The sequence below is a fragment of the Phocoena sinus genome, chromosome 15, assembly GCF_008692025.1.
Source record: "Phocoena sinus isolate mPhoSin1 chromosome 15, mPhoSin1.pri, whole genome shotgun sequence".
Lineage (NCBI taxonomy): Eukaryota > Metazoa > Chordata > Mammalia > Artiodactyla > Phocoenidae > Phocoena > Phocoena sinus.
The window spans coordinates 65,845,150-65,867,513 of NC_045777.1; the positions used below are offsets into that span (position 1 = coordinate 65,845,150).

General features: G+C 40.9%; 2 protein-coding genes and 1 pseudogene across 2 annotated transcripts; 2 read left to right on the forward strand and 1 right to left on the reverse strand.

Moving 5' to 3' along the window:
- The first annotated feature begins 986 nt into the window (after positions 1-986).
- LOC116740476 lies at positions 987-1,863 on the forward strand (annotated as a pseudogene).
- A 908-nt stretch (positions 1,864-2,771) lies between these two features.
- Positions 2,772-11,037, forward strand: LOC116740477 (acyl-coenzyme A synthetase ACSM4, mitochondrial-like). The gene is made up of 9 exons (XM_032606122.1): positions 2,772-2,798; positions 3,570-3,835; positions 6,238-6,381; positions 6,584-6,615; positions 6,761-6,872; positions 8,671-8,789; positions 9,437-9,519; positions 9,631-9,750; positions 10,957-11,037. The coding sequence occupies exons 1-9, from the start codon at positions 2,772-2,774 to the stop codon at positions 11,035-11,037; spliced, it is 984 nt and encodes a 327-aa protein (XP_032462013.1).
- A 631-nt stretch (positions 11,038-11,668) lies between these two features.
- Positions 11,669-19,721, reverse strand: THUMPD1 (THUMP domain containing 1). The gene is made up of 4 exons (XM_032606829.1): positions 19,080-19,721; positions 17,348-17,522; positions 16,170-16,418; positions 11,669-15,714 (listed from the first exon to the last, which is right to left on the reverse strand). Exons 1-4 carry the CDS (start codon positions 19,308-19,310, stop codon positions 15,293-15,295), a joined length of 1,077 nt encoding a protein of 358 aa, XP_032462720.1. The 5' UTR covers positions 19,311-19,721; the 3' UTR covers positions 11,669-15,292.
- Positions 19,722-22,364: the final 2,643 nt, after the last annotated feature.

Below are 22,364 nucleotides of genomic sequence, written 5' to 3' on the forward strand. Positions count from 1 at the left end.
AAGTGCTTTAGAGATGGCAGATGGATGAAGTAACTTCCATCAGTCCCACAAGTAACCAATTTTATTACCTTCAAATAATAACTTCCATCACTTCACAACCAGAGGAAGACTTGGTGAAGCAAGAATTTGCTGCTTTAGAAACTAACACACCATTGTAAAGCAATTATACCCCAATAAAGATGTTTAAAAAAAAAAAAAAAAAAGAAAAGAATTTGCTGCTTTGACGTAAGAGAAGGCTGTGGTGTTTCAAACTGACCACCTACCATCCCCAGATTGGCAGTGGGCATGAGGATAGCAAACCAATACCCTGGTGCATGTTGCTGGTCTCAGAGAGAGCAGTACAGACCTTATTCTAAAATAATTTTGGTTGTGGGTCTCAACCAGTCTGTAGGCTCCCTCAAGGAGCAGTGGAAAGGCTTCCTTTGTTTTGCAGGGTTAAAAGTATTCCGTGGGCTGAGTCGACTTCACTCGCACCTTTTCCCAAAAGCATTTAAACGCATGCATATGTTCTGCCCTAAGAAGCCTGGACAATTTAAGGCTAATGGGCTGAGGTGCAATTTTTCATAAGGAAAATAGAGCATTTGATGCTGTCTGCAGCACGGTCACGTGTGTTTATGTCCACACTACTCTCAAGGAAAATGTGACCCACAATTGTTCAAGAATCACTGGTACAAATGTTTCACTGAGGGTAACAAAATGAATACACGTCCCCATGTTCACTCATTCATGCATTTGCTCACTGACCAAATATGTTCCAGACCTTATTTTGGTTCTGGGAAGTAAATGGTAATTGACAAAATGTCCCTACCCAAAGAGCTCCTTTCTAGTGAAGAGGGCCGTGAAAAAAACAAGGAAAAGCCAAGGAAAAAATCAAACAAAATAAAAGAAATTGTGGGAGAGTGTCGGAGAAGCTATCCCCTTCCATCCAAGGCCCGCAGACCCTGCGGGAGCCGCCGCCACTGTGGATGATTGGGAGGATCCGGTGCACCAGGTGAAGCTAGCCGAGCAGGCTGGGCGATACGACAAAATGGTGGAATCAATGAAGAAAGCAGCAGGGATGGATGTGGAGTTGACAACTGAAGAAAGAAACCTCCTATCTGTTGCATATAAAACTGTGATTGGACCTAGGAGAGCTTCCTGGGGAATAATCAGCAGCATTGAACAGAAAGAAAAAAAAAGGGAGGAGAAAACAAACTAAAATGATGGGAGAATATTGGCAAATGGTTGAGACTGAGCTAAAGTTAATCTGTTTTCTGGACATTCTGGGCAAGGTTTTCTGCTTATAAAATCAAAGAGGACTACCGCAGGTATCTGGCTGAATTTGCCACAGGAGACAACAGGAAGGAGGCTGCAGAGAACAGCCTAGTGGCTTACAAAGCTGCTAGTGATATTGCAATGGCAGAACTTCCAACACATCCCATTCACTTAGGTCTTGCTCTCAATTTTTCTGTATTCTACTATGAAATTCTTAACTCCCCTGACCATGCCTGCAGGTTGGCAAAAGCAGCTTTTGATGATTCAGCTGCAGAACTGGATACACTGATTGAAGAAAGCTACAAGGACTCCACACGTATCATGCAATCGTTATGTGATAATCTGACACTATGGACTTCAGACATGAAGGGTGATGGTGAAGAGCAGGATAAAGAAGCGCTGCAGGATGTGGAAGATGAAAAATCAGTGAGACACAGAAGCCAACAAGAGAAACCACCTCTGACCACCCTGCACCTTCCCATTTCACCCCTCTTGGAAATGCCCCCATTGTCACTGAGAACCACCAAATCTGACTTTTACCTTTGGTCTCAGAATTTAGGTTCCTGCCCTGCTGTTTTTTGTTTTTTAACAGTTTTCAAAAGTTCTTAAAGGCAAGAGTGAATTTCTGTGGATATTACTAGTCCTCTTGACCCCCAACCTATCCACTGAATACATTCACATCACAAATCCACCAAGAGTACTAATAATTTCTGAGCCACTAAGAACAAGCAGTTTGCAAAATAAATAATCTTATATTTTTATATTGAGTGAATGATAAGAGATGTTTTCTTGATTAACTTCCTTATCATCACATATTTATTCATTTTCTCAAGAGGGGATGACATGTAAGAGTTTTTTAAATATATGCAGTAGGGCTTCCCTGGTGGTGCACTGGTTGAGAGTCTGCCTGCCGATGCAGGGGACACGGGTTCGTGCCCCGGTCCGGGAAGATCCCACATGCCGCAGAGTGGCTGGGCCCGTGAGCCATGGCCGCTTAGCCTGTGTGCCCGGAGCCTGTGCTCCGCAACGGGAGAGGCCACAACAGTGAGAGGCCCGTGTACCGCAAAATAAATAAATAAATAAAATAAAATATATGCAGTAATTAAAGTTTCCTTCCTAGGAATTCAATTCCACATCTCCCTATTTAGCTGACTTTAGGAAACTCACCAAGAAATAAGGAGTCTGGTATATGACACAGGTCTTTAGAGTCTGGGAAGTGTATCTTTGAATCTTGGTTCTGCCACTTACTCACTTTGCAACCCTTGGGCTGGTTGTCATCTATACACTTGGATTAATTTTAAGTGAGATAGCAGGCACTTATCAAGCACTCAATAAATGGTAGTGGCGGTTTGTAATGCTTTACATACATTCCACTTTCTTTCCATTGATTTGCTTTAGAAAGTGCAAACCGTCTTCCCTGTGTTTTTCATCTAATTCTGCCATATATGTTCTTCTCATAAGGAACTAGTACTTTAAAATCAGGCCCATCTCAGGCCAGTGTTTAGAATGAAGTGAGAATGTGGGATAAATTAAGCATTGCCAAAGTAGTGTAGGCGAACTTTGATGATGCCAGACCACTGGGGAGACCCAGGTTTGAGGGCTGACTCTGCCACTTGCCAGCTATGACCCAATCTCATATTCCATCAAATGGCAACAACTACATGGACCTACATGGTTGCTTAAAACAGTGGTCTCCAAGCTTTTATGGTTACACAGTCTATCAATAAAAATATTTGGGACACATATACTCCCATCTGGATATAGTTGTTTAAGTTGTTCTACTCTGCTAATATAGTATGTATATTATAAAATACATACGAAAATGAGATAAAGTCATAAACAGAATTCTAATATCTCAAATAAATTTCTTTTTAATTCTTATTTCTTCTCTCATCCCCAGTGGATTATCTTGCCAAACTCACTTTGGAGACCACTGGTTCAGAGGATTGAATGAGATGATGTTCATGAAAATGTGATATAACCTGTAAAATGCTATTTAAGTGTTACATAATAATGACTCAAATGTTCCACAAAAATGATACATAATAATAGGCCACCATTATAATGCCTACTTTATACCAGACACTATTACTTTCCCCATTTTACAGAGAAGGAAAGGAACACACAGAGAGATCAAGTAAGACGCTCAAGGTCACAAAGCTAGTAAGTGGCAAGGACAGGATCAGATCCAGGGACTGTCAGACTCTGAAGCCAGTGCTCTAAGGATCTCCCAGGGATCAGGGTCCTGTGGGATGTCCCTGGGGACCAAGGCAAGGGTAGCTGAAGGCTAGATTTCGTAGCTCCTTGCCACCCAGGCACAAAGTCCAAGTTTCCACAGTCCACAGTCTACTCAGGGCCCTCCCTCTTTCCCGGGGCTTGTCTTCATGCCAGGAACAAGCCAGCTGACAGCAAAAGACATCCTCCATTGGCTGCAAGAATCCAAAGCCAAGTGCACTGTAGCCAGTGAGGAGGTGATCCCAGCAGTGGAGTCCATTGTTTCAGAGTGTCCCGGCTTGAAGACCAAATTCCTGTTGTCTCCACACAGCCAGAATCGGTGGCTCAGCTTCCAAGAGTTATTTCAGTGAGTATTTTCCCTGCCTCATCTGCAGTGCCAGGAGTAACACCAGTCACAACTACATCTCAGAGTCTCCTTGATTCCAAGGACTCAGCATACTATGGGTTGACCTAGGCTTCTTCCCAGGAAAGAATCACCTAATAAAAGGTGTTTAAGGGACTTTCCTGTTGGCGCAGTGGTTAAGAATCCGCCTCCCAATGCAGGGGACATGGGTTCAAGCCCTGTTCCGGGAAGATCCCACATGCCGCGGAGCAACTAAGTCTGTGCACCACAACTCCTGAGCCTGTGCTCTAGAGCCCACGAGCCACAACTACTGAGCGACACACTGCAACTACTGAAGCCCCCGTGCCTAGAGCCCGTGCTCCGCAACAAGAGAAGCCACCGCAGTGAGAAGCCCACGCACTGCAACGAAGGGTAGCCCCTGCTCGCTGCAACTAGAGAAAGCCCACACGGAGCAACAAAGACCCAACACAGCCAAAAATAAATAAATAAATAAATAAAATTTTTTTTTTTTAAGTGTTTAAGGACAGAAGGAAGGGATGTAGCTCTGCTTCCATTTCTCTGCTTCCTACCAGGGCCTGAGATGAGTATCCTGCCTGGCTTGGCTCTTGCCTAACTCCCAACACTCTCACTGCCTTGACTCCCTCTGGCCGCCATTTTATTCCTCGAACATGGCCCATCTCAGGGCCTTTGCACCTGCTGTTTCTTCCATCTGGAATGCTCTTCCTTAGTCCTTTTCATAGTTGACGCCTTCCCGTCAGATTTCAGCTCTAATGTTTTATCCTCAGTGAGGGTGTCCATGACCAACCTGTCTAGAGTAGAGTTCCAAGCCACTCTATCACATCCTGTTGTTTTCTTCATGGTAGTCATCACTATCCAAATATCATATCCATTCATTTGTTCCTTTATTTACTGTCTATTTTTCTCCTCTACAGTAGGGGTTGACAAATTAGGGCCCATGAGCCAATTCTGGTTTGGTACTCACTTTTATAAATAAAGTTTTATTGGAACACAGCCACACCCATTTGAGTACACATTGTCTATGGCTGCTCTCATCTTACAAGAGCACAGTTGAGTAGCTACAGCAGAGACTCTATGACCCTCAAAGCCTAAGATATTTACTGTCTAGATCTTCACAGAAAAAAATTTGCCAACCCCTGCCCTAAATTGTAACCTCCCAGAAGGCAAAGGCACTGTTTGTCTGTTTGATTGATCACTCTATCCCCAGTTCCTACCATTTAGTTGGTGCTTAAGAAATTCTTACTGAGGAATGAATGAACAAACAGATCACTTAACCTCAGGTTTCCTCATATGTAGAGTGGAGATAATTATACTGCACATATCTCGTGCTGTTTTGAGGATAAAATAAGCTAATATGTGAGAAAGTCGTTCCTAAACTGTAAAAAAAGGGAGTAAAATGTTAATTAATAGTATTATCCTTCAAAGAGCTGTTAAGTAGCTTACGTTTTAAAAAAAAAAATTCTTCCAGAGAAGCTTATAAAAGGAGGCCATATAAACTCTGTTGAATAAAGGCAGTTTCCTTTGTTGGAATAAAATTTTATCCTACTAGTTAATGTACACCAAATCCCATTGGTCAATCCCAAAATTCTCTCCCAAGGCCATGCCAGAGAATGCTGCCTGTGTCTTTCATAAACTGAGTACCTTTGGATAAGTCAAGTAACATCTCTAAAATTCTGTATCTTATCCGTAAAATAGGGATAGCATAGTATCTACACAACTGAGTTGTAGAAGAATCAAATGTGATGAAGCATGTGACGTTTTTAGCATAATGCCTGGCACAGAGTAATCACTCGGTAAGAATTATAGTAATTATGATTACTATTATGATTATTCTCAAGTTAATAAAGTCATTCGGCAGTGTAGTAATTCCCTAAGGTAGTATTATTCAGATTGAATATGCACATCCCCCAGTAAAATAGTTTTTACCACACTCCCCTAATACATGTTTATTTATTTATAAATTATATTCGTGTACTTTTGTGCATCACACAAATATCAAAAATAAACATTTTAAAGAATGAATTTTAAAATACATATAATTTGAAGTTCTCCTATTTTCTTCCCCATACCAGTTGTCTTGCACATCCCCTGGGTAGCAAGCTCCCCCACTTCTAAGACCTCTATCCTAAACACCTCTGCAACATTCGGCTGAGTCCGCAAGAAACCTTAAAGATGCCACAAAATTCACAGAAGACAGAGGACTTTGAACTCACATGAATTTCACATTGAAATTTACACATTTGGGGAGTATTTTTCAAGATAAAGGGAATCCCCACTTCAAACCAACAACTTTGGAGTGTCATAACTCCAAAAATACCATGGAAGAAATATCAGAGCTAGACTGGTCTGCCATGTTCAGCCACCATCTTGGAGCCCATACTTTGCAGAACCACCTCTGCAGAGCACAGCTGTGTGGAGACAGGAAGTCAAGAACCAATGGCCATTTATTTCGCCAGTGGGACCACAGGCTCTCCCAAGATGGTCCAGCACTCTCAGAGCAGCCTCAGAATTGGGTACACCCTCTGTGGAAGGTAGGCAGGAAAACTGTTTTTTTTAATTCTCCCCTGAACTACCAACATGTGTATCCAATTGCCTAGTTGGCACCTCTACTTAGAGATCTCCAGTGAAACATCTACAAAACAGAACTCTTAATGTCTTAGCTCAGTAAATGATACCATCTGACCAACTGATCAAGCAAGAACTTAGGAACTGACCTTGATTCAATCCCCACAGCAGCATGTCTGGCTCCTTCTCCTTTTTGCCAAGTAAATTTACCCAACCAGAAAGGCCTAAAACTATCATATTACTGTATTTTCTTTCTTACTGAATGACCATGAGATGAGCATATGTTAATGGACGAGAATAAGAGGCTGTAGACATCACCTCCAGTCATGACCTTTAATTAACCAGTGCTGACATCTGTGTCTTTCTCCATCATCCAGCCGCTTACCACTTATCCCATCACGACCCTGTGCAGTGCTCCCACTGTGTACTGGATGCTTGTGCAAAAAGACCTTAAGAGGTATTTGGGCAGAAATCTCCGCTTGAACCACAAACAAAAGTTATAATCCAGCATCACAGATCTCCCCTTTCCAGCACAGGATAGCCCAGAGTTTCTCAGTCTCGCCACTACTGACATTTTGAACCAAATAATTCTGTGTCATGGAGTGCCGTCCTGTGTTTTGTAGCACGTTGAGCAGCATTCTACCTGGCCTCTACCTACTATATACCAGTAGCACCTCCCTCTCCACCAGTGATGATGACCAAAAATGTCTCCAGACATTGCCTAGAGTCTCCTGGGGGGCAACCCATCCCCCACATCCCCAGTTTAAGAATCACTGGGAAAGCCTCTAAGGGCAACTGAACACTTTTCCAGAGACAACCAGAGCTCTACAATCCCAGCACTCCCATCACCCCCACCCTAAAAGAACGCACAACTACATTTATACTGTCTTGAAGTTAATAAAGTCTTATGACTTGAAGCTTATATTCAACTTAGCCAAATCATCTGAACATTAGGTGAAATTATGAAGTATATTTATTTAACTAATATGAATTCAATACATAAGAAGAGAAAGGAAGAGAGAAACAATTTAAGTCACCACAGTCACCCCTTTCTCCCCTAAACGTGGATGCTTCAAAGCCAAAACAAAACAAACAGAAAAAGGACATCCTTTGTTTCCCCAAGGTGTAGACGTCTAGGAGGGAGAATTCTATGAGAAACAGAATAAAGCAGATAGGAATCTTCTCTTTTCCTGATCAACTCCTTGTGGCCCTCAGAATGTGAACATCTTGCTCACATTTCAAGATTAATTCAAGGGCTATTCTATTTGGAATAGACACAATTCATGTCCTACCAAACCCTACTACCCATTTTGGGGCTCACTGTATCAGTCGGGCTGTTCCAAGCTTTCTCACCTGAGTCCTGTTGGGCAGCTGAGTAGTAAGACACTGGTTAAAAGCTCAACCTCCAAAGTCAAACAGGCAGGGCTCTGCTACTTTCTAATAGTGGACCTTGCTAAGCCTGCCTTACCTCCATCCATAAGAGATAGTTAAGAGCTACCTCACGAGGTTCTGGTAAGAATTCAATGTCGGCAGCATGCGTGGTGAGTGAGACACTTGACAATGATAAGTGCAGAGTACAGATTATTCAACTCTGTTCTTTATTATTTGGGAGGCCTTGGAAGAGTTCTTTAACTTTTTTCAGCCTCAATGTCTTCATTTATAAAATAGGGCTTGTGAAGATTATGAGAGTGCTCCAAAAGCCCTTGTAACATAAAAAATGTTCAATTAGGGCTTCGCTGGTGGCGCAGTGGTTGAGAGTCCGCCTGCCAATGCAGGGGACACGGATTCGTGCCCCGGTCCGGGAAGATCCCACATGCCGCAGAGCGGCTGGGCCCGTGAGCCATGGCCGCTGAGCCTGCGCGTCCGGAGCCTGTGCTCCGCAACGGGAGAGGCCACAACAGTGAGAGGCCCGTGTACCGCAAAAAAAAAAAAAATGTTCAATTAATATTAGCTGCCATATTTCTTGGCTCATAAGTGCTTAATATCCTTATTAGCATTTTCTCCAACCTTTTCCTCTCTTGAATAACCTGCTAAAGTGTAAACTCCACCAGGAATCTTTGTTTTAATCATAACATGCCCCACGTGCCTAGAACAATGTCTGGCTAGAGAGTAGGTGCTCAACAAATATTCACTGAATGAACTTTCCTAAGACTTGCCTCTCCTAGCTCTTTGCTTGTTGCTAATGTCCTAGTTATCTGGCAATGAAAGCCACTCATACTTCTCTCCCCAAAGACCCCATGCAACTCTCTCTTCAGATGTAAATTCGAGAAGCTGCTGCATTGCCTGATGGGAGGGGAGCCACTCAATCCAGAGGTGCTGCAACAGTGGAAAGTGCAAACTGGGCTAATGCTGTACGAGGGCTACGGACAGACAGGTGGTATGTTTAATGGACAAAGCTTAAGTTTACCCCTTCAACCCCAGGACTGCCAGCTGAGCCCCTGAAGTGCTCCCACCATGCTCTAAATTGTGATGGTGTTTCCCAAAACTTCTAAATTGCCCAATTACTTTTGACTGAAGGGGAATTATTATTACTCGGTGTTCCTGCCTCCTCCTCACACAGGATAAGTCTCAGAGGTGTTAGGGGTTGAAGAGGTTCAGAATTGAGTAGCTCATCTTTCCAGTGCACTGGGAAGGACCCCAGAGAGCCCCAGTGGGGAGTTACAAGGTGCACTTAATGGCACTCTTAGTCAAAAGGAGTGACTTTCAAAGTGTGGTCCTCAAACCAGCAGTATCAGTAGCACGCAGGAATTTGGCAGAAATACAAATTCTAATACCCCTGCCCCTTCCCTGACCTACAAATGAGAAACTGGGATGGGGCCCAGCAATCTGTGTTTTAACAATGCTCCAGGTGACTCATGCACACTCGAGTTTGAGAACCACTAGTCTCAGATAATATATTTCAGAAGATGAGACTGAATACTGGGAAAATCAGTCAAAGCTGGGTCTTGGATTTCATTGTCATGATATAGCTATAGAAAATGAAATTTTACATAGTTATATAAAACATGTCCTCTTAATAAGGAATAATTTGTGCCAATCAGAAAGGGCAAGAAATTAAACCAGGCTCAGTGGGGAAAGGGTACTACCCTATGATGTCCAAGTGGGTAATATCTAACTGGTTCAATAAAGAACCAGTTAGTGTTCAGCATTGGTCCAAATTCTTGATGTGTCTGAAAAGCAAATCTATCGATATAAACTGATTTTTTTTCCTGCAGGTAGTGAAAGCTTTTGTTGTCTTATCTGCACCCTTTAAATCATCCAACCCAGAGAAATTAACTCTTGAACTTCAGGATCATGTAAAAAAATCAACTGCACCTTACAAATATCCAAGAAAGGCAAGTATTGTGCGCAAAAGTTAAGTGTGTGTTACCAAATAAGGATCTAAACTACTAAGTATATAGATTTTATTAGCTTTTGACTTTATAGTAACTCATTATATAAGTAGAAGACAACTGTTTCAACTTTAGCCCTAAGAATTTTGCTTTAAAATATTTTATATTAGGACACTACAAATGTTTGAAGAACTAGAATCTTTGGTCAACTCTGCAATACTAAGTAAATACTAAGGATCCTTATCAGACTAATCTGTCCCATTCCATATGAGGAAAAAAATTGTTTTTTTAAGGCAGCAAATTGTTTTTAAACACAGCACCTAACTTATCTATCATAGTACTCTTGGGCCATTACACACTCATAAATTCAAAGCATGTGCCTTTAAGTATCAAGTGACCAAATTTAAGGCTCAGGATGAAGATATCATCCAAAGAAACTGTGGAATCTTTCCTGAAACCTTCTTCTTCAAAGGAAGGATTTAAGCATAATTCTGTATAAAGACACACAAATGGCACTGCAATTTCCTTCTAGTCCTAGAATTCTATTAGTTGATACTGACTGATCCTCTACATGAGAATTCCATTTCCACTGGCATCATTTCAGCTAAAATGCAGTTAATTTCAACCTAAGAACTAGTTACATTTTCTCCATTCAATTCACTAAATTAGTGACTAGTTGCTTTTCAGAAATGTTTGAGGACATTTTAAAATACAGTAGTCATATCCTGAGGGAGAACAAAAGTAGTTTACTGTCAAGTCAGGGCATAAGGGGAAAATTGTATAAACTCAAAATTATCTCTAAAAATCTCCTTGGTAACCTCCAGGACCCAGCTCTTAAAAGGTCAAAAGCCAAGAATTAACTTGATGTTTCCCTTTGCATTTAGTTGTGGCCTCCATTTCACTGGGGCAGTAGAGACCCAGGTCTGGTTCGAACTGGAGGAAAGCAATAGAATAAAGGGATTGTTCTTCTGTCAAAGCATACAGGTGAATTTGCACTAAAAACCAGTATGATGGAGCTCCACTGTCATCTTTATATATAAATGGAACAGTTTCTGGTGACCAAGGCATCCAATTAGCTTCAGTTAAGAGAACACCCAGACCCTGAAACTCAATGCCAGAGTTTCATGAAAGCTCTCCCCTATTATTCTGACAGTTGGGAGAGTAAAAAATGGAATCAAGTGTCTCATAATATGTTTTTCCGTTGATTAGGTGGAATTTGTTAAAGAACTCCCAAAGATGATCACTGGGAAAATCAAACGCAACGTTTTAAGAGACCATGAATGGGGTTGAACATAGCCTAACAAGAACACTGTGGTATTAAGTAGTTAACAGGGCTGCTTTCTTTTAGTCCTTGTTTCCTGATAATTCAGTGACTACTCTCTTAAAATGCTTAAGATTTTTCCTGGTTGAAAAATTCAACTGAATTTTTGTTTTGTACTTTGCCAAAAAATAAATAAGTAAAAATCTAAAAATATTTGGGAAGAAAATTGTTACACTGACCAAACAACAACTTGTAGTGTTTAAAACAGCAGGGCTCAAATGATTAATTAGAAAAGCACAATAGACAATGAATTTATCTACTACCTGATTAATTCAAAATAAAGATTAGAACTATTCTAACAGAAATGCTCAAGACAGAATTTCTTCTGCTTAAAATCTTTATATGCTACTAATACTTTAAGGTGAATTAAAATATTAATGTTAAAGTGAGGAATGTAAAGAATTCAAAAGCCAATTAAATGAACTTAATTAAGTACTGTACTATACATTTTGAAGCAAACTCACTGTAAAATATCTAATGCTTGAATAAGATACAAACCGCTTAAGAGTTTTTAGTTATTCAAGAGCAATTAATAAATTTTTGTATCTTTACTTTTTGGACAATGTACATGACTTTTGATACATAATTTGACATAAAAACATCTTTTATGATACATCTACTTTATGACAATAAAGCAAGAGATTTACTAAGAGGCAGAAAGAAAAAGGATAGAGAACACCAGTCTTTAGGGAACAAATTTATTTTGATTTTTCTGAAAACATCAGAAACTGAAAAACAAGCTGAATATCTGGCCATACCAAAAGCAAAATACAAGTAAAAATAACATTTAGAAACCATGTTTAACTAAAGGGAAACATGTTTTAAAATATCAAATTTAACACTCTTTCCTCCACAGAGCAAAATAAGTTTTACTAAACCACAACACTGGAGTTTAACTGACACAATTTTTTTTTTTTTTTTTTTGCTGTATGCGGACCTCTCACTGTTGTGCCCTCTCCCGTTGCGGAGCACAGGCTCCGGATGCGCAGGCTCAGCGGCCACGGCCGTGGCCCAGCCGCTCCACGGCATGTGGGATCTTCCCGGACCGGGGCACGAACCCGTGTCCCCTGCATCGGCAGGCGGACTGTCAACCACTGCGCCACCAGGGAAGCCCTGACATAATTTTTTTTAATAAAAATTAAAAGGACAAAAAGCACTCAATTCCCACCCTGGAATCTTGTCATTTATAGAATAACATGCTCAGATGTCAGTGAAAATAAACAGTTGGTAAACCTGAAAACAAATCTTTCAATGACTGAATTCAGATTCCAACAGAACACCGTACTACCTTACATTTGGGGAAGAATAGCTTTTGTCACACTAAGGTCTTACCAAATACTGATAAAAATAAATACAAAAGAGGATTAAAAACAAACTACTAAATCAAAATCTTTCTGTAGAGTAGCAGCTTTCACAAAATAAAAGGAACCCAGTTCCACAGGGTTGTACGTTCTATAAGCATACAGCCAATTTTATTCCCAGAGTCTTGTACTATCAAAATAAAAGTATCTTTGTCTTGGAAAAAGTCTGATGAAGGCACCAAAATCCTATCATCCGTGTTCCCCCAATGATAGTTACAATGCTCCTATCATCCTTTCAAGATAACTTCAACTTATTAAGAGTTAACATTCTAATATCTAAAGATATATAAGGAAGTTCCAGCCTCATCTGCATCAGCAAGGCCCTTTCTATTCTCTTTGCTCCTCCCAAATCCTTCGTTTTACCAGCAGGACCATTAGCTAGGAGGATAAAAATAAATTTCCATGTTCACTAGCCAATAAACAAACATAGCCATTGGTGCAGGAAGACTTAACATTTACAATACTTCCAAACTTGTTAAAACTTAATAAAATCCAACTCCAAAAGCTAATTTCATGACCCCTTAGTATTCTCAATCCGGACATATAATTTTGCAGCCCTCTTTGGTGTCTGTCTCTTCCATCTTTTTTCAGTTTTACCCTGGAGGAACACTTGAAAAAACTTTCAAATTAAGGGGATCCTCAATGTATATGAGTGTGAGCACTAAGTTGAAAGATACTCTTGTTTCACAGAAATCCAGAACTGTCAGAAGAGGACTCTGAGTTCTTCCTCTTCTCTCAGTGAAGAAATCCCAGGCTGAGATTTTGGGAAAGGGTTCCTCACCCAGTCACACACCAGTGTTGGGAAAAGGAGGGGAAATGTTATTTAATTTGGTTTTGCAGTTCTGCAAGAGGAGTTTAAATAAGACCTGAGACTTGTTGCTTTCTTCATTCTCAAACCCAAGTGGCTGTAGAAACATTTCAAGAGTGCCTTATGCAACATAATTATTCCAAAGAGTCAGTTTCTTTTAATCTAAGACTTCTGTCACTTTTAAGTAGAAACATTTTTCTCCAGGCCCTTGCAGAAAACTGTTCATTTGTTCTTGCAATGAAAAAAACGTCTTCTAAATAGACTAGTTTCTGTAGCCATTCTTCGTCTTCAAAGCATTTAGCAAAATCTGGCCTAGTATTTTACTGTACTTATAATTTACTGGTAATTCACCTTTCAACTCAAATATCCTGTAGAGAACTCTTCCTCTGGTAAGTACTGGATTTCTGTATGTAGGAGATTTATGTGCTCTTTGTTCAGGTTTTAGTTTGTTTTTTCTTTTTAAACATTCTTGCATAAAATGGATCTTTAATTAAGTTAACCATTTTTGCAGCATTATTTAAAACTTTCTTCATTTCATCTCCAAGTTTTTAATATCAGCACTTCTCTGTGAAGAAAGCAGTGTGCTGTAACATCAACGTCAGGATTTTCTTTTACTAAAATGAGGCAAAACTTGTCATGGAGCCAGCCACTGATGGGGCACCAGGAGTACAGATGGCAGACTGTTGTTTTTCAGATACGAAGACCTATTAAATTTATACTGACCATTGTTTTGGGAGGCTCCTAGCAGGCGAAAGTTTCCTTGAATTTCCTCATAATTTACAAATCTTGCTATAGCATGACAAATATTCATGAAATCTGTTAATTCATCAGCAACTGCTGCTGCTTTTAAACAAAACCTCTTTAGTATCATGTGACATAAGTCAATTTATTACATTGAGAGAAAAGTCTTTTCAATTTCTTGTACTGCTTCTTGACCTAGCATTTTAATGTTGGTACTGTTAGATTCTTACCAACTACGTGAATTTTTCTTTCCTGGAAAAAGTTCTGCTACTACATAATTTGCTTCCTAAACCTTTTCACTGAACATGATTTTTTGAACAAAAGCTTTACTGTCTTGATATTCCAAAGCCATTAAAATAATTGTCTTTATTTGTCAGGGAGCTATGATTTATAGTTACAACTGCTGAAGCAAATGTTCCTTTTGTAAGTTGCATTTCACAAAGGATACGGAATGGAACAGCTTGAATAAGTCCATTTACATTGTAAAGTAGCTTACATTGTAAAGAATTTGCGTGCCTTGCTGCACTAGTATACTGTAATAACTAATTCTTCATAACTAACCTCATCAGAAATATCTGTAATTTTATGCCTAGAATGAACACTTCTATCTCACACCTTGCCTCCAAAAATTGCAGCAATGCACCATCAGATTCGGTTGTAACAAATGTTACGAAAACATAAAAATGGGCATAGCTTCCACTGCAGGGAGCGCTGGTTCGATCCCTGGTTGTCGAACTAAGATCCCACATGCCTCGCGGAGCAGCCAAAGAAAAAGGCAGGCGGGGCATAAAAACTAAACAAGAAAATCACAAAAGGTACAAAAACTTCACAAAACAATACACTTCTAACCTATATGGCCCATGTTTTTGCAATGTTTACAACAAAGTGGCAGAGGACAGCTGAGCTGCAAAATGCAAAAATTCCTTCCTTAGAATGAAAATTTCCCTCTGAGTTTCGATTCACAGAGCTTGCTCACTCCCATAAGTCAGCTGGCACTTCAGAAGCGGGGGAGTGGGGAAGGTAATCAAGAGGGAGAGGCCAACATCATCCTCCCGCCACCCTCCGCTCTGCGCAGTAGTGTTCACCAATTTATCCATAGCCTCTTCTAGCTCAACCAAATGCACACTGCCATATAGGGCTGAAAGATCTCTAACAAAGCTATTAACGGGGCTGCTCAATTATCGTGAGTACAGCATTATGCAGCACACAAACTCAAAAACAATATTTTTAGTAACAATTTTATATAGAATCCCAGCAACATCTCACAGAACCGCAGTTGAGAAATCCACCTCCAACACCAAATGATTTCTTTTCCTATGAAAGGTCATTTCCATGTGACTCAGATCCTTCTGTGACTTGACTTGCAAGTTCAGGTTTAGCGGCCCCCTCACTCACCACATGTGTCTCAGATACTGGTTCTGTCTGACCCAGCTCCTCACTATCCTCTGGTACCACCTGCTGGTTATTTTTTCCTTCTGCTGCGTCCTTTTGATTTGATTTGTCACCAGATTCCAATTTAGCTTCTTTCCCATTTCCTGTTAGCGCTGCCTGCTTTGCATTAAGCTGTGACGAGTCCTTGGCACTCTTCACCACCTCCTGGAGATTGTATTTTCTGAACAACGTGTAATCTTTCACAACACTCAGGCAACAGACAGCTTTAATGATTTCTACTACCACTGTGTACTGTGGATTGGTAAGATCTACTTTATTTTCCGAATTGAGGCTGCCTACTATTCCTGTAACAAAAATAACAGGAAAACAGGCTAAGAAGGATACCTTTAAGCTTGGCGGATACAAAAACAATCTTCCATCTCCTCCTATTTAGAATTTGTTAAAACAATATGTATATACTAGTCCACTCATCAAATTCCACTCTTCTACATGGACTTCCATCAAATTCCCTGAATGCTTTCAATAAATAAATACAAATAAAATCCTGAGACATTTAACAACAGCACTTTTTTCCCCAAAGAAAATTCAATCTTGATTTGGAAAAGACTTTAGTATCTAACTACCAAAAAAAATCTCATACCCAACATATTGAAAAGTTAGGTTTGAAATTATTTAAGAGCATTTTAATATACTTGTTCTACACTCAAAAATGTAAGCCTTAATCTCAAAAAAAAAAAAAAATCTTATAAACAAGTATTTACCGTGGCACACCTATGTAAAATCACTAAGAGAAACATACCTGCCAATTCTTTGATAACTTCTTCTCTATTCATGTGACTGTTATTTCGAGATTTATATACAATCTGAAATGTCCCTTTGTTTGGAGCTTTAAACCAGGGTTCCAAAAATGTTTCTGCATATTTTTTCATATCTTCTAAGAAAGCCTTGCATGTGCCTGAGATGGGTAACATTCGTAGAATAACCCGAGTCTTCTTTTTCTTGGTTTTGTATATATCTTGGAGAATATGATGCACCAATTTCTCAGGTTCTAAAATAAAAAGAAAAAATCAGCACAGAACAAACAGGTAAGTTTAAGAGTTCTCATTTTAAACTCTTCAAACTCTCTAAAATGAATTTTCATTGGCAGTGACATAAATTGACAGTAGAGTAGAAAAAATCATCATAATGAATTTTAAACAAGTTTAACCAACATTTTTCCCAATTAATATTTCTTTGGTGCCTACTCTGTATTAATACTGTATCTCATATTTTAACTCTGCTTTTATCAAAAACAAGTGTTCTTGAAGACACTGGAGTTAACTTATTTGTGATGTCTAATTTATCTGATGGCAACACCATGCTGTTGTTTTCCTGTATCAGCAGCAACTATCGAAGTAATAAACATTAAATAGTACATGCTTTTTTACAAAAACAAAACAAAAATCTGCAAGTCACTTAAAAAGATTTAATCAATCCATTAGCTAAGTTTGTACAGAAGTCTAGATTTCAGACCTCAGAGGAGCCCCAGAGCCATGAATGTACAAGATCATAATGTAGTACTCAGGAGGCATCCTGACTATATACGATTAAAAACCTAGAAACTTCTCCAGATTTCCAACTTCTTTTGAAAAATCAGAAGATCTGGCTCCCCTAAGACTACATTCCCAAATGACTGGAGCCATTCCAAACTGCCTGGGGATGAGTAGCAGCTGCTCCTTTTAGATAGAACCGTGTATTCTTGTTTTGCCTAAAGTTACATACAGATAAAGTGGCAAAGCCAGGTTTCTACTCCTAAGTCCTATGTCCACCACCCCATTCTACCTCTCCATATGCCTAGTGCTAACACAGTGTAGAGAGGATGCAATCAAATGATTAGCTGAGCCATGCCCATCAAGCCATTTTGTAGGCAGTGTTCTCGGAGACAGGTGTCCAGATATTACAGGATCAATCATCTTAAAATGTATTAGTCAGACACACCTATTCCAAGTGTCCTGATGAAGACTACATTATTTGCTCCACTCTCCACTGACTGGAATCTTCTCAGTCTCATCTCTGTAGATGCCTTAATGTCACCAACTTCTTTCTTCAAGGCGGCCTCCACATCATCATCTTCTGCCTCACTTCCAGAGGGTTGCTGATCCTTGTCTGCAAACTGTTTGCATAAAACTAATGAGCAGAAATGCCACAACAGCTTATGTTAAAAGCTCTTAATTAACTACTCATGTGAAACCCCCAGTGGCAGATGATTCAATATTGACAATAAAACTTTTTACTCAGACACCATTCCCTCCAAAATGTGGAGGAAGAAGGAAGTTCACTCAGACTGTGGTACATATCATTTGAAAATGTTTTCTAAAGCATCTTGACAGTCTGGGGCAGAGGGAAATGTGCTCGTCAGATGAATCATTTCAGGGTGGACCTTAATCCTATCAATAGGTATGACTGCACCTGATATGACACTCTCCTTTCATGAGATTGAAGCAAATAGTTATCAAGTTAAAAATCCTTACTCCTGTTCTACTGAAATAGTTCAAGAACTTGCTCAAGCTGTCGGTGTAGACAAGACATGCACTTGTTGCCCACTCGGCTCCACTAATGGGATTGCCAATCAAGCATTAATGGTAATCTTACACATTTATGGATATTTTATTGTATACCAGGATGTTATTTTATGTACATATGCAATTTTTTTTTTTTTTTTTTTTTTTTGGCGGTACGCGGGCCTCTCACTGCTGTGGCCTCTCCCGTTGCAGAGCACAGGCTCCGGACGCGCAGGCTCAGCGACCACGGCTCACGGGCTCAGCCGCTCCGCGGCACGTGGGATCTTCCCAGACCGGGGCACGAACCCGTGTCCCCTGCATCGGCAGGCGGACTCTCAACCGCTGCGCCACCTGGGAAGCCCCATATGCAATTTTTTTAGCCAACCTTCTTAAGTCCTATCATTATTCTCTTTTTTACCTAGCTCAGCAGAATTAATAACATGCCTATCCCCTGAGCTAGTAAATGACAGTACGTGAATTTAAATGCCCTCTGTACTATGCTCCTCCATTTAATTCCTTGGGGTGTGCATGTGTGTACTGGTCCAAATCCTAAGCCAGTAATATAATTATTTCCAAAATGGGACAATGAGACTTTATACGGTACTGTTTCAAAAAGTTCTTACTTTTTGAAATGTATTTTTATATGCATTTGAGAAGTAACTAGCACTAGTAAGTACTAAAAACACTATTTTAGAGATGTTAGTGCTTAGGACAAACACATTACTTCAGCCATAATGTTCAAATGGTGGTAATGTATGGCAAAAACCTTAAGGACGAATGAAGTGTGCCCTTGTGAACTTGGACCAGCTAGTACCTACCTAACCTACTTCAACCTCAGTGTCCCGGTGAGCAACACTTCACAAAGCTACGATGAGAAGTAAATGTTTCTGAAAGAGCTTCAGAAACAAGGCCTGAACCGCAGGAAGCTATCTATACATGGGAGCAACCGTGATTAATGATGGGGAAAAAAAGCCCGAAGTGCAAACATTTAAGCACAAGACCGGGTAGGGGTCGGGAGCCAAGACCTTGCGGGGGGGCGGAGAGGACACAGAGGCGAGGACACGCCCCCTCACCGCCACTCAAGCTGCCAACCTCGCGCATGCGTACACAGGGAGCCGGCCTGCCACCCTTCCCTCCTCCCTCAAGCCCACCCTCCCCGGGGCTGGTACCTTTTCTGGACCATACATGTCGTCTCCGTATTCGTTGAGCAGGCTGTAGGCCTCCTCCACGCACTTGCGCTCGTTCATGTTACAGGTGATGAGAATGCCCTGTAGCCCGGGCTCCAGCTGCCGGGGCCCGCCGCCATCGCAGCGCCGAGCCCGTTTGGCCTGCACGTACTGCGCCTTGCCTTTGCGCTTCCCGCCGCCAGGCTGAGGAGACTGCTGGACGGGGGACGCCATGGTACGTGAGAGCTGAGGCAAGCAAGAATCGTGCTTTTCCACGGCCCTCGCGCCCTCACTTTTGCTGGCGCGGGCTGATTACGTCAGGTGTGCGCGATGACCTCACCTAGTCCCGCCTCCAAGCCTCAGTTCCGGCTCCGCCGGGTCCTAAAGCCGGTGGGCGGTAGGCTGCTGAGAGGTGGCGTGAGGCCCGACCCTCGCCAGGATTGACAGGCACTCGCTTTCACCTCACCGCCGGAAAAAGGTGTTTCCCTGGAGAAGTGGCCTGCCTGCCGCAGGTGGAGGCGGCTTTGCGCGTCCAGTATCAGCGGCTTTGCAGCCGTTCCAAAAGTGGCGGTAGTGGCACTTTCCAGAACGTTGATGCCGGTTCAAGCCTCCTAGATTCCGCAACCATCCTTGGCACCTGTTCCCCCAGCCTACCCTATAATTCTGTCAGCTTCCCAAAAGTTCCCAATAAATTCCTTTTCAGTCTAAATTTGCCAGAATATGTTTCTATGTGACTTACAACCAAGAATGGTGGTTTGTCACACTGCTTTCTCTGGGGGTTTATCCCTAGTCTCAGCAACTATCATGTTAATATATTATCTTTCAAATATCGTTGAAAAGATGCCACTCTTGAAGAATGTGTTCAGGAGGAGTAAGTGATCCCCACACTCAGCCCCAACTACTCCTCAAGTACAAAGTTGTTGCCAGATTTCAGTTACTACAAATCCTAGAGGAGGTAATCTGCAAAAGGGGCACTGACCTGAGAGTCAATAATCTTTGATTCTAACCCCAGATTTACCATTATTTCCAAAAATCTTATCACCATCTCATTTTTTCTTTCATCTTTGCTTCCGCCTTTACTTTTCAGAGTGTCATCTGTGGAGATTGCATAGCATATATTTCTGGAGGTCCTGAGTTGCTTGTGAAAGGCAGTCTCGTTACACTGGCCTTGCTGTGGTGTCAGGAGGCATAGAGAGAGCTGGCTGGAAAACTTTTTTCTTTTCATCCTCAGTGCCTAGCATAGTGCCTTGCCCATAGTAGGTGCTCGAAAATGTTTTTGAATTGAATTCCACCCAAAAAATGTTCAATAAACAAAAAAGGTTAAGACTCATGCTGTTGAAAGGGAAAGTACGCCCCAGTCCTGATCCCATTAAACCATGTCATAGAAGCTGGAAAATAGCATTGGTCTCCCCCAGAACCTCTCTTTCACTAGGTGAATTTCAGTTGCCCATACACTACCCTCTGTCGTTAGGATCTTAGAAGTTAGCACACAGATAAAAGTTAAGATACATAGTTTGACCCCTAAGCATATTTGAGTCCTACCTGCTGGAGGTGCAAATCAGGAGGCAAACTTGAAAAACAAACTCTGTTGTATTTCACGTTTGCTATGTTGGGAGAAACCCTATTAGGTGAGAAAAATATGCAAACTTCCAACCCCCAGTCTAGATATCAGAATTATATAAATTTCCCCCTCATCCAGTGGCAACTTCACATTGACACTTCCACTTTCTCCTGAACTAGGCCCTTAATCCAGCTCTAAATAACCCAGCCTGTGTTTATTCTTGATTTTTCTTTATTCTTTTTCATTTTTTTCTTCATGACTATGACTTCATTATTTCATTTAGAGAGAGATTTCCTTGGCAATGCTGGAAACACAATTGTACACAGTTTCTGCTTATGTGAACTTTCACCTCCTTAGGGCACCAATCATGGTCAGTGGACTAATATCTATCACTGGACACTAAGGGCTCTATGATGTGGCTTGTAAACCCCTCTTCTGGCTCCTGTATTTGTGTTTTTTAAAGAAGAAATGTTGACATTATAGAAAGTGGCACTTGACATCTTGTGGAGTGTATAATGGTGCTCTGAGGAATTTGCCTTTTATTCTAACTAACCTATTTGCTTCACATATTCAGGAGGGTTTACAGTCCAACAAGTGAGGGGTTGGTGTAAGACATTCTAAATTTCCTTTTGCTTTATCTTCCTAAACTTCAAAGTTACTATCATTTAACTTATACTTGTATGTTCAGTACAGAATCCGTTCTGGCCCTGAGCACAACACTCTTAGATACCCTTCATGTTCTGACCTCGCTATCCATCCAGGGTTTCCTGCCTTATTCTCTTGATACCCAGCATCTTCAGATAATAGATGTTCTGATACTGAACCTCAGTATCCTCCTGACTTGATTGCTCAACACCTGCCACCTTCAGAGTCGGTATCATGTAAGATTAAGAGCCCAAATTCTAAAGTCAAATCAAGTTCAAATCCCAGTTCTGCCATGCCCAGGCTGTGGAAGTCCGAGCAAGTTACCTAAGTCAAGTTTCTTCATTGACTTTAATGGAAAAACACTTCAATGGAAATGATAATACCCACATCATGGGCTACTGGGAAAATTCATTAAGGTCAGGCATGACAAGTGCTGAGCTCATAGTCACTGTTCAACCAATGTGGACTTGAAAACAGTTGTGGCTCATCAAAGCCTAAATTTTTTTTTTTTTTGGCACTAGTATCCATTCCCCAATCCAGTCTCCTAAATTCATTATTTATCTCTTAATCTCTTATTTCAATGTTTCTTTTGTATGTGTAACTTATTGAAAGTTAAATTTAATCCTTTTAGGAAAGAAGCTAGAAGGGAAATAAATCAAAAATAAAATAGTGCAAAGTAAAATAAGATAAAATACATAACACCTGCATGCCCTTACCTCTACCAATTGGCTCCTGCCAATATTTGATTGAATGACACCCCAGGTGTTTCACTGGATTTATCTCCTTAGCTGACAGCGCTTGTGTCATACTTGCACTTTCATCACACCTGCAAGCTACTTAAGAAAGATGTCCAACAGACTCATCCCACAGGCTGGAACCTAAATTTGAACGCATGTGAACTTGGGTCTATCCCTGGAGAACCACATTTGGCCTGGCTCTTTGCTCCTGTGTGCCTCTTCACTCAGCCCTACTGGGTGTTCAAAACTCCTGATCCTGGCCTCCCCCAGTTTGCTTCATCCCACCATTGCTGGAGTCTCAATTTTGACAGGTATGCTTCTCTAAGGCAAATTTTGCATTTTGTG